The sequence below is a fragment of the Oncorhynchus tshawytscha genome, linkage group LG25, assembly GCF_018296145.1.
Source record: "Oncorhynchus tshawytscha isolate Ot180627B linkage group LG25, Otsh_v2.0, whole genome shotgun sequence".
Taxonomy (NCBI): Eukaryota; Metazoa; Chordata; class Actinopteri; order Salmoniformes; family Salmonidae; genus Oncorhynchus; species Oncorhynchus tshawytscha.
This window is the reverse complement of record NC_056453.1, coordinates 3,952,102-3,963,648: the sequence shown is the minus strand read 5'-3', so window position 1 is coordinate 3,963,648 and position 11,547 is coordinate 3,952,102. Positions and strand designations below refer to the sequence as shown.

General features: G+C 44.1%; 1 protein-coding gene across 1 annotated transcript; it reads right to left on the bottom strand.

Moving 5' to 3' along the window:
* Nucleotides 1-6,295: 6,295 nt before the first annotated feature.
* On the bottom strand, nucleotides 6,296-8,738 carry LOC112224077 (noggin-2). Its single transcript, XM_024387371.2, has one exon. It carries the CDS (start codon nucleotides 7,355-7,357, stop codon nucleotides 6,722-6,724), a length of 636 nt encoding a protein of 211 aa, XP_024243139.1. The 5' UTR covers nucleotides 7,358-8,738; the 3' UTR covers nucleotides 6,296-6,721.
* Nucleotides 8,739-11,547: the final 2,809 nt, after the last annotated feature.

Here is an 11,547-nt window from a genome sequence, read left to right as displayed (position 1 = left end):
TGAGTGAAAACCTCCTTCCATCAGCAAGGGCATTGAAGATAAAACGTGGCTGGGTCTTTCAGCATGACAATGATCCCAACACACCGCCTGGGCAACGAAGGAGTGGCTTCGTAAGAAGCATTTCAAGGTCCTGGAGTGGCCTAGCCAGTCTCCAGATCTCAACCCCATAGAAAATCTTTGGAGGGAGTTGAAAGTCCATGTTGCCCAGCAACAGCCCCAAAACATCACTGCTCTAGAGGAGATCTGCATGGAGGAATGGGCCAAAATTCCAGCAACAGTGTGTGAAAACCTTGTGAAGACTTACAGAAAACGTTTGACCTCTGTCATTGCCAACAAAGGGTATATAACAAAGTATTGAGAAACTTTTGTTATTGAACAAATACTTATTTTCCACCATAATTTGCAAATAAAATGTATTAAAAATCCCCCCCCCCAAAAAAATCCTAATTCCTGAAAATTACAGGCTTCTCTCATCTTTTTAAGTGGGAGAACTTGCACAATTGGTGGCTGACTAAATACTTTTTTGCCCCACTGTATGTGTGGTTGCGTGCATGCTTGCTTGCGGGCCTATTTGACAGGTCCCACATCGTCTGTTGCTTCACAGTTCAAAAACCTCAGATGCCATTTTTAGACCGTGTAAACGTTTGTGTGATTTGATGGGGAACCAAATGTCCCTTTTTTGGTTACTTGAGGCAACAGAGGGGATGCCTATAGTGGTAAAGTGCCTATACATTTACAACTTAGATACCAGACTGTCGTAGTGGGTACGAGTCAAACACCAGACAGCCACTAGGTTCACTAGACACTCACAGCTCCATTAACTTTTATACTGGAGAAAACATGATAAAGGCAAAATGTTGACGTTTTCTATGTTCTGGCAGCATTGAAAGCTAAAGGAAAAGCCATTTACTCCTGGATATGAAAAAGAAGGGAGTAACCGTGGAAACAGAGCATGGTGTATGCCCTATTCCCAGGCAGAAAGCCACTTCACACGGCTCCAGACACAACGGCTATTTTTAGCCCTTTCCTTTTGGCTTACGCTATCTGTTACATCTAACAAGAGTTTAAATAGAGAAGTCACTGAGCGTGACTGAGGAAACCTGACTCTGGCTCTAAGTATCTGATAAAAATGTATATAAGATCAACATGTGAAAAGCAGCTCACGTCTGATTTTTTGATGGAACCTCCTCGACTAGGCATCAGTGGTTTGGTAATGTAAGAGAAGTGTGCACTTTGAGCTTTGAGGACATGAGAATACAGGGTGTCCCCCCCCCCCCTTTTCCCTTTATAGTGTACAACTTTTGACCAGGACCCATATGCCCCCGTTCAAAAGTAGTGCAATATATAGGGAATAGGGTGCTGTTTGGGACAAATACACAGAGATATTATAGTGTTTTCTACAGTCTTAGTCAAGAGATGGCTATTTGCAAATAGTTAGTATAGAAGACATATCAGGTTGGTACACATGAGATACACAAAGTAGTCCTACTTTTACTGTACGCATGGTCCCACTGCTCATTTTCCACGTCTTGACTCAACCAATGTGTGCCAAGAGTGGAGCTGTGTGTTCATTGAAGTCATGGTGTGCTACTCAACTGGCTTTAGAAAGACCAACATGCATGTTGTTATGAGTAGAACCTGAACTTTTTCCTACCAAAGTGACTCGGGAAATCTTTCCTGAGTACCAACTGGAGGTATACAGTAACAATGTGAACGTGAAGAGAGGACAACATGTTTAAAAAAACAGCCTTACAACACATACAACAACACATTTCAACTCTGTGAGTGAATGCCATCATTTGATGGTTGGGGTCTCAACTGAACGGCATATGGTGGCTCAGAGACAGGAACCTCATCCAAAGACCACCAGGAAGGCAGTTCTAGATCTGGAAAACCTGCACATCCAGACATAAACACACACACATGCAGTCACACTACACACACGCACCTATACCCAGATCTCATATACACATATTGCGCCAGCACTACTTTTGAACAGGGCCGTATGGGTACTGGGTACGGTTTCCTGGTCAGGGCGGAATTCCGCTCAAACCCTCAGACGGCGGAAGTGGTGCATTCGGTATCAGCATCTCCTCATCCTTTCCCATCATCTTCCCTCTGTATTTCTTCCCTCTTTTCTCCATCTAATACCCTGGCATCATCAATAACCTCAGGAATGCTGACTCACAAGCTTCTACACCCATGGTTTTGGGGGGTTACAGGCTTTGTCTCTGTGTCTCTCTCCCTGTCTCCAGCCAAAGCCACACTAGAGACTAGGGAGTGTGTGTGTGAGTGTCAGGTAGGAGTGTCAGTGGCTGCAGGCCCTCAGTTCTTTGGAGTCTCTGGAGATGGACCAGGATGTCCAGAGCGCTCCACACCTCCTCCTACAGGACCTACGCAGTGCTGCCAAGGACCTCATGACCCACATGAGCATCCCCGTCAGCCAGGTCAGCATCCATCCATCCATCAACTATTGCTTATTATCACTGGATAAGCATTGTAGATCCTGAGCCTTCCAAAAAATACATGTGTGTGTGTGTGTATGTGTGTGGTGTGAACCAGCATCAACACATCCCCATCACTCACGACTGCAGCTATAAGTTATCTTGATAATTTAGTTAATCTGATGATGGGCCTCATAATTTAGCTCTCCTTATCATTATTGTGTCAACTCCACTCATAGTTAACTTAACAATCCCCAAGCCGAAATGATTAAATTGCCTGTATGTGGATTATGAGCGAGAGAGAGAGCGAGAGAGAGAGAGAGAGAGAGAGAGAGAGAGAGAGAAAGAGAGACTGAGAAATGTTTTACAGTCGTATTAATCTCAGGCATAAAATCAGTTTTGCCCTTTAGATAAGGGTTTCCCAACCCTCTCCTTGGGGCCTCTCAGACATTTCACATTTTAGTTTTAACCCTAAACTGGCACACCTGGTTCAATTAGTCAAAGGCTTGATGATTAGTTGACTAATTGAACCAGGTGTGTCAGTTTAGGATTAAAGCAAAAAAATGTGAGGGGCTCCCGAGTGGCGCAGCTGTCTAAGGAACTGCATCGCAGTGCTAGAGGCGTCAATACAGACCCTGGTTTGCTCCTGGGCTGTATCACAACCGGCCGTGATCGGGAGTCCCATAGGGCAGCTCACAATTGGCCCAGTGTCGTCCGGGTTAGGGGAGGGTTTGGCTGAGGGGGCTATACTTGGCTCACCGTGCTCTACCGACACCTTGTGGCATGCCGGGCGCCTGCAGGCTGACCTCGGTTGTCAGGTGAACGGTGTTTTCTCCGACACATTGGTGTAGCTGGCTTCCGCGTAAAGCGAAGGGTTGTTAAGAAGCTCATTTTGGCGGGTCATGTTTCGGAGGACGCTTGACTCGACCTTCGCCTCCCGAGCCCGTTGGGAAGTTGCAGCGATGAGACAAGATCAAAATTGGGGAGAATAAAGGGGTGGAATACAAGAATAAAAAGTTCAACATCTCGAGGGACCCAATGAAAGGAAACCCTGTATTAGGAGTGACGTGACCCTAGATCGGCACTCTGAGATGCTTTATGAATACGGGTTCTGGATATTTATGGGACGGTTTCCTGGACTAAAAACCTAGATGGTTTCCTACTGCTGGGACTCTTCATTGACCGTGCTTTTGAGTCCATTGAAACTAGACTTTTTCTGGGTCTGGGAAAGTGGCCCTATAAAACACCAACATCTCAGGCAGAATTCAATATGATGGAGAAACTGTACCGTTGATCAACAGTGACTGTAGAGTGGTAAAAAAACTGATACTTACCAAGGAACGTGTTTCATTCATGAACTTTCATGGTGATGAGACCGATAGCTGACTTCCAAAACCTAGGTCTAAATGGTATCAAAACACTGACATCGCTATGCTCCTACGACAGGTATGGTCGTTTACAAATGCAGAACTAGTGAATGACTCAAACAAATCCTTCAGCCTATCAATAGCCTACTGCCCTAATCCATTGACATGTCACTAGTGCACATGAACAGGCATACTTTAAATGTTGTCGGGGACCCCTTTCACTTTCATGCCTCACCACTGTAACTGTCAATCATGTCAAGTTCCTCCTGTCAGCCCTTAGGATTTCCATTGAACTTGACAAAAGATGTTCATGTCTTGTTATAGAGTGTTATTTAAAATAACATACTTCATGGGTAGCCTACAGGTCATTTAGGTGTGTGGGTGTTGAGCCATTGACATAGTATGGCATTCCACTAGACTAGGCATATACAGAACCTGTCTATACTCAGCCAGATGCATTGTTAACTCCAGTGCACTATCTGTCTTGGTGATGTAGTTTAGGCAAGGCCCAATGTAAGGTGCCCATTGAGGTTTGAAGCAAAGGGTTCAGAACCCCTGTGTTGTTCGTGGTTGGCTAGCACGTTTTCCCCACATACAGGCGTCATACCTTCCATGGTCTCAATTCGTTCCATCGTGCGCAATTTGATAGGGAAACAGGGGGGGCCAATGTACTGTATCCCTTGGTGAAAATAAAAAAATGACACTCAGATCCAACTGTTTTCTATAATTATTGGAATAGCACTTTTTATGACTGAATACCAAGATTTCAGACATAAAGTAGTTAATAACACAAAATCCCTGCATAATCTGTGTTTTTAACATGAACACGTGTGTAATTTCTGTTTTTCATATGAACTCCAAGTTTATTGCATATGATCTGTCTTCCGGGGGCATACTTTTCTAGAGGATGCACACCTTACATTTGGGGAGGTATATACATTCTACATATCAATTATATGAAATAACAAGGGAACTGGAGTCATGGCACAGACGAATCCAAACGAACAGCTCCAGAATGCCAGACAGAGCTAGTTGCGCACCTAGCTCGACGGAGTCATTGCGGCGTATTACCTTTCACACGCTTCTAAAATATACTCCGGGCAGAGCCTGAAAGGGTTACTGTTTCCCAAAGTGCTTCATTCTGCACAGTCGAGAGGGGGCGGCTGAGTGGCGCCGCCGAGTCAGAGACGCAGTTTCCAAAACCCCGAGACATCATCAAGAAAGAAGCTGACAGTAAGGAAAGCAGCCCCCCTCTTCCGCTGGCATATTGCCGCTCTCCTCTCCTTACAAAATCCCTTCAGTATATCTGTCACAATAACCGTGTGGCATGTGTCAAATCCATCTCAGCCCGCGAAGACACAAATCACTTAAAGGCGCACAATATTGTGTTTTCCCGGAGTTATACAGCTCCAGTTTTGGAACATTTGGTCATGTTCGAAACACTGGCTAATGGCGACTGTTTAAGTCGTTGGTTGTATTTAAAGAATAATATAAACACCATAAAATCCCTACATGGAGTAAATGAGTCGTTGCTTGATTTCATGGAGTAATTCCATGCGTGTCTCGGGCGCTTTAATTGACCATATCTCTTTAACTTGCAGACAGCTCAGCCGCTCTCAAATTAATAGTCTGGTAACGTCAAAAACAGTTGACCATTGTTTAATGGTCTTTGTTTTTTTCGAATGCTGTCATAGGGCTTGAATAGGCGCCTGTCTGCTCTACCTCAACACAACCCCCCGTAGAACTGTGTGTAGCAGAGCTTCCAGTGAATAGCACAGACACAGACGCCACTGGCTTGCCGTATACCCCGCCATTTCATCATCGGACACCGTCTGAAATGTCTGAATCATATTTTACATTTCTATTAATTAACACCTTGGATCCGAGAAATGAGCATTTGCATGAGAGAGGGGATAGATATGCAATGGCTCTCTTCTCCGCTGGCTCAAACAATGAATGCCAGTTCTGTCGAGGCGTTTTAGGTGTGTTGCGCATTAGTTACACAACATAGTAAATCACCCGTTTCTAAAATCACAGTGACAGCGTGGAGCGTTTGTAACGTCCCCCTCCCGGTTCATTTCAGCTCGGACTTACTGTGCATTTAGCAACTCCATTCCTCTCCACCACCATACACGCCCCCTTGGACAGGGACACACTTTAGAAGCAACTTGCTCGACATTAATACATGTTGAAAATATTGACTTTATTGCTAAAACGTGTAACCATAACATTTACACTGATATGTTAACTTTTTATTTTTAAAAATTGAAATATTCAAGTAGACATCTCCCATAATTTCTGGTATACTCTGCTATTTTCTCTGCTTATGTTCTATACTCACAATCGTTAAAGTAATAAATAAACCGTACAGATTTGTTTTTTCTACAATATTCCAAAAGCTGAGTTCACGCCTTTATATATATATATATATATATATATATATATATATATATATATATATATATATATATTATATATATATATATATATTTATATATATATATCCTCAACTTTCATTTGAATTATTATTGATATTAATATCATACAAAAACTCTAGGCAGCATTGCAGTGAAATAACAGTCAGCATCAATGTTCAGTTGAAAAAAGTGAACTTCTTGGAGAAGTTATATGCGTTCCATCTTACATTTTTCATAAAAAATAAAAGCTCTTCTTTCTGAAGTACTTGGGTTCATCCAAAAACACGTTTCAGGGATGAAATAAAATATGGTCCTGTTCATTAACAAAAAAATAGCTGCATCTTTCTTAAATATGTACAATGTTGGCATTTTAATTCAAATGCGATATAAAAAAATAGATTCGCTATGGTGCCCACCTCTGTTCAGAGTTTACAGTGCAATAGAAACCGCATATTTCCAATCCACTTCCCAACCCTTCTACTTCCATTGAAACTCAGCAAGAGCACTTGCACTCTGAGATGATTGGGTATTGCACCGGTATCCACGTACAATATTTCTGTCTTAAAAACCCTTGACAATACCACCGGAGAAAAGTCTTGGTGATTGACTTGGTAGGTTTGCAAAACATCCCCTCGGGGAAGGAACAAGATCGCTCATTGAAGCAGTTTCCCTCCTTGATGTAGCGTGGCCAGAACCTCACGCCCAAATCCTTCCAGGTATACACCACCGGACAGTGCGTATACGTCCACAACCACTGCAGAAATTTCCTGCGGGCTTTCTTTCCCAATTTTACCCGCTTCCCGTAGGGGGACTCTGAGATATCCAGTTTTTTAATCTCGTTTGGCATGGGTCCTTGCAGTTTCATCTGGGTGTCTTGTACGGAGAGATTCACCAGCATGGGATAGCTGATGGACATAAAGTTGGGATCAAAGTTGCTGCCAAGCTTTTTCCGCAGAGTCCTCTCGGCCAAGTCCTGTTCCCGGGGGTCGTATTCCGGGTCGGGGTCCTCCTTGAGGACTGGCACGGGAAGATGCTCGCTGGGCGAGGGGCGCAGGCGTAGATAATGTTGCGAATCTCCAAAGTGAATGGATACCAGTACATAAACTAGTAGCGTCTTTGAGAAGGCCATATTTATATTGTTCGCGTAAAGGCTATTCTGGTGTATTAGCCTAAATATTTATTGATTTTCACAGCTACTGTGCTCTTTGACATGAGTAGCCGGGGGCTTCATAAATAGTTGAAGTAGACGAGCAAGATGATACTTTTAATAGACCACGTCGGGTTTGAATGAAGTTTCTTTTTTTAGGGATCCTTAGCAATATGCCTCTTACGTTTGCTTGCTGATGCAATATTGTAGAACGCAAAGGGTGTCTCTTTGTAAAAAATAAATAAGAACAAATTTTCGGCTCAACCAAAACAGCACAAAACAAAACGGGAAAACTAAATTCACCCACTCTCCCGTGTCACTATTTTCCCCACATGCACTTTGGGTTGATTGTGGTTGTCATGGTCACGCCAGGGACACTCAAAGCGACGGCGAATTGTCTAGACTGGATGACAGTGGCTGAGGCGAGAGTCACATGGAATGATGATTTTATAAAGATCCGCTTTCCCAGAGAAAAAATAGATCCAGAGCGCCCCGATAGAGAGGGGTGCACAAAAGAGTAGGCTACCTCACCAACTTTTACATTTCACCGTTCCGGCAATGACGGTAGTCTTGGCCAATGTTATTTTTACGCATGACTTTTATAAACGTGGCTTCTTTCAACTTTGCTTGGCGCGCTCAGGTTTGAGAAAGTCCAAACGCAAGCGCAGAATCCATGGAGTGAGAGGTGTCCTGTGACTCCAGTGCGATATTCCAACCTTCTGCTTGGAGTCTTGGGACCTTGCTGAAATTGTCCATGCGTATTCAGATGTCTTCTCTTTGGCAAAACGCACCACTGTAGTCTCCCACACCTATGCAAGCTGAACCATTTATCGGTCCTGTTGAAAAGGTCTATCCAAACCAAAATGCAGATTTACCTCTAAAAAACTAAATTATACTCCTCCAGGACGCAGTTTTTTTTTTGCGTACAAAAAGTAACAAAAAAAGTCACATCTTAATTTAAACTGACGCGAATAAAATGCATATCAAACGCAAAAGGTAACAAGCCAGTTTAAGTTCACTTCAATTTGATGTTTCTTTTCACCTCGATGACATCGGTGATTTCTCTACGGATATCAAAAAGAGCCACCGCCGTTGCATGGTTGAATCAGTCCGAGTTCTGCCTTCTTTTGCACGGTCAGTGTTTGCGGTAATTCCTGGGGGAGAATCTTTACTCCTTTGAAAACTGGTACAGTTCTCCTACTTACTCGCTCCTACTTTAGGAGGTCTGAGACTTGGCGCTGAGCGTCTCTTTGCTTAGGCACACTGTGTGTGAGTGTGCCTGTTGCGAGCGGTGCTCAATCCCAAATTAAATATCCCCCTCCGACAGTACAAAGTGTCAGCGGGTCCTGCCCACCACTGCCACTTTCCCTATGATTGACAGCACCCCTCGGCCCCCTCTCCTCACAGAACGCGAAAAATATCGGCCACAATCAGACTATCCACAGGGTCCTAAAGAAACGGATTTATCATCGAGAGACACAATATATCCTAAACTGTGATGTAGCCACATATTTTGCTTTCTCCCCCAAATAAAATAGTAATAAGCAGTCTCCTCACATTGCAATCTGCATGTCTCTCCTCATATTTCGGGAACTTGTGCGCAATGACTATCTTGCTGCAACGCTCTCGAGTTAAATGGTCAATACGCTGTCAATATTTAATTGAAGTACTGAAGTGTTTCCCAGTTTATAACATTGACGAGAGAAGGATGGGAAACGTTTAGTAGCATGTATGAGGGGTCTAACTGAAAACGAGCGTCACATTCCACCTTTGTTCATGAGGACCTCTGTCTGCACACAGGAATTCGCTGTTATGAACTTTGGGGTCACAAAATAAGCGCGCAATTAAAGCTTTAAATGGTCATGGATAGCCTTACTCAACGTAACCTTTATCATGCTGACTAACCGCAGTGATTAGAGTATCATGGATGCTTGAGCCTCAAACGTTGGTTTCAGTTGAATATATGTAGCTGTCAATAATGCAACTAATATGGGGAAACTGATGTAATTTGTAGGCCTAATGATGCGTAATCAGGCCTTTTATAAACGAATGTTGATGCCACTGACATTATCTTACTATCAACACAGTCACTTGTCATTAATACCTAATTAGCAGTTTTTAGATGCGCTTTATGCTTGGTCAATCAAATGTAACATATTTCGGAATAGTGTTCAATACTTCACCTTTTGACGCATACACTCATAATACAATATTTTGTGTTGTGGCTATTTGATAAGTATCATTTGTATTGTCTTTTGTCATTTCCAAACTTAGATTGTTGTAACTATGGTCTGTATACAGTGGATAGACAGACTGATTTGTGTTTGTGATAGGGTACTTGCTCTTATAGTGGTCACTAGGGGGCGTCGATCCAGCGTGCAGGAATCCCAGGATTGTTTGCCTCATTCTTATCAATCCATCACATATGTCATGACAATGTGATAACAAGTCTTTGTTTACTGACCTCCATCTTTGTAGCGTCTTCTCCATCTAAAGAAAATTGGTTAGAGAATTTGATTCAAAGCATACTTTGATTCATGTTTTTTTCGTTTGTGCCAATTAACCCTAATTATCTTGTCAATGATTGTTTCTGTGTTAGAGATATGGATATACATTGAGGTAAAGCATGGAGCTTCTAAGAAAGTAACACTTTTTATTCTAAACCAAGATTAAAGAAGAAAAAATGTATTTGAAATTATGTTATTATTAAGAGTGTTATGGGGAGTTGTGTAAGAACTCACAGCAGTATAATTTACCCTCTAGCGCTAAACCCTGTAACCTCTCTAGTTATCATGCAGTAGCTGTCTAGCTTGCTAATGACTAGGAACCAGTTAGCAGTAGGGGACCTGGGCTGACCTGGGCTGGCTACTGTAGACCCTGCTATTGTCCAGCGGCAGCCCCCCCTGACAGGGAGCAGGGAGTCCAGGGGAGGACAGGGGAACCCAGCGAACACAGCTTCCCATCTTCTCATCTTCCCATCCCCTTTATGCCGGCCAGACCAGCGCCAAGCCCTCCGGCTAATTACCTAGGATAAAGAGAGGACCGGAGAGGACTGGGGGACTGGTGGGGGGGGCAGTCAGGAGAGGGAAAGGAGGAGGGTTGTAGTGGGGGATTGGGGAGAGGCAGGAGGAGGGAGGAGGGCGGCAGCAAGCAACAGGGGGACACGGCGGTAGCAGTTTGCTGTGGAATGGCTAATTAAATGATGTGATAAAGGGCCGGGCTCGCTTTAACGAAGCCCTCCAAGCCTGACAAGGGGGGTCGAGTGTGTGAGAGAGGCGTGGGGGGCACACTGAGGGAGGAGTGGAGGGGTGTGGTCAGTGCTGAAAATTGGCCTTGTATAACAAGGAGACTTAGCTCTTTGGTTTTGGCAGCAATTTTTCACGCTTCCTTAGGCCTCAATAGTGCGCACGGCAAGAGTGCATTAGGGGGTCGGCCCCAGCACAGATTGAGAGCCCCCTTCCCCTTGGCTGCGAGCGCAGGGCCCCCTGCTCCATACAAACAGGCTGCTTCCCAAGGAAGGCCCACTGGGAGCTTAACCAGCACAGGCACCACCAAGGGTAGCCCCAGCCAGACTGGCTGACTAGGGTCCTAGGGTCCTAGGGACCTCAGGGAACTGCTAGAATGGTACAGAAGACAGAGGGGGTAGGAGCCAGAGGGGAAAATAAAGGAGAGGAGAGAAAGGGACAGGGAAAAGGGGGGGCATCACTACTTTACTAAGACAAAGAGCATCACCAGAGGTAGCTGTGTTGACAAAGTTTTTTATTTTTACTTCCCAATCTTTTCGGTTGCCCCGAGGGACTAGAGAGAAAGGCTATTTTAGATTATACAGAGAATTGAGGAATTTGACGTGCCTGTTGGAAATACACTTCTACAGATAACATTGTAGCTAGTACTCCCCCCTACACACACATACCCACACACATACACACCTCCTCATCCTCCTCCTCATCCCAAAACAACCGAGGGGTTTGAAAGACACAATACATTTCCCCACTGTCCTCTGTCAATATTACACCCCTATACAGCCCCCACCGCCACCCCTCACTCTCACTCCTCCAGCTCAATAACCCTAACTTGAAGCAGATGGGTCGGGAAGCATGACAAAAATCTGTGTCCCGTTAACAGGATACTTTTGAAGCTTTCTCTTTTTATTCTTTATGAAGTTTTTTTTG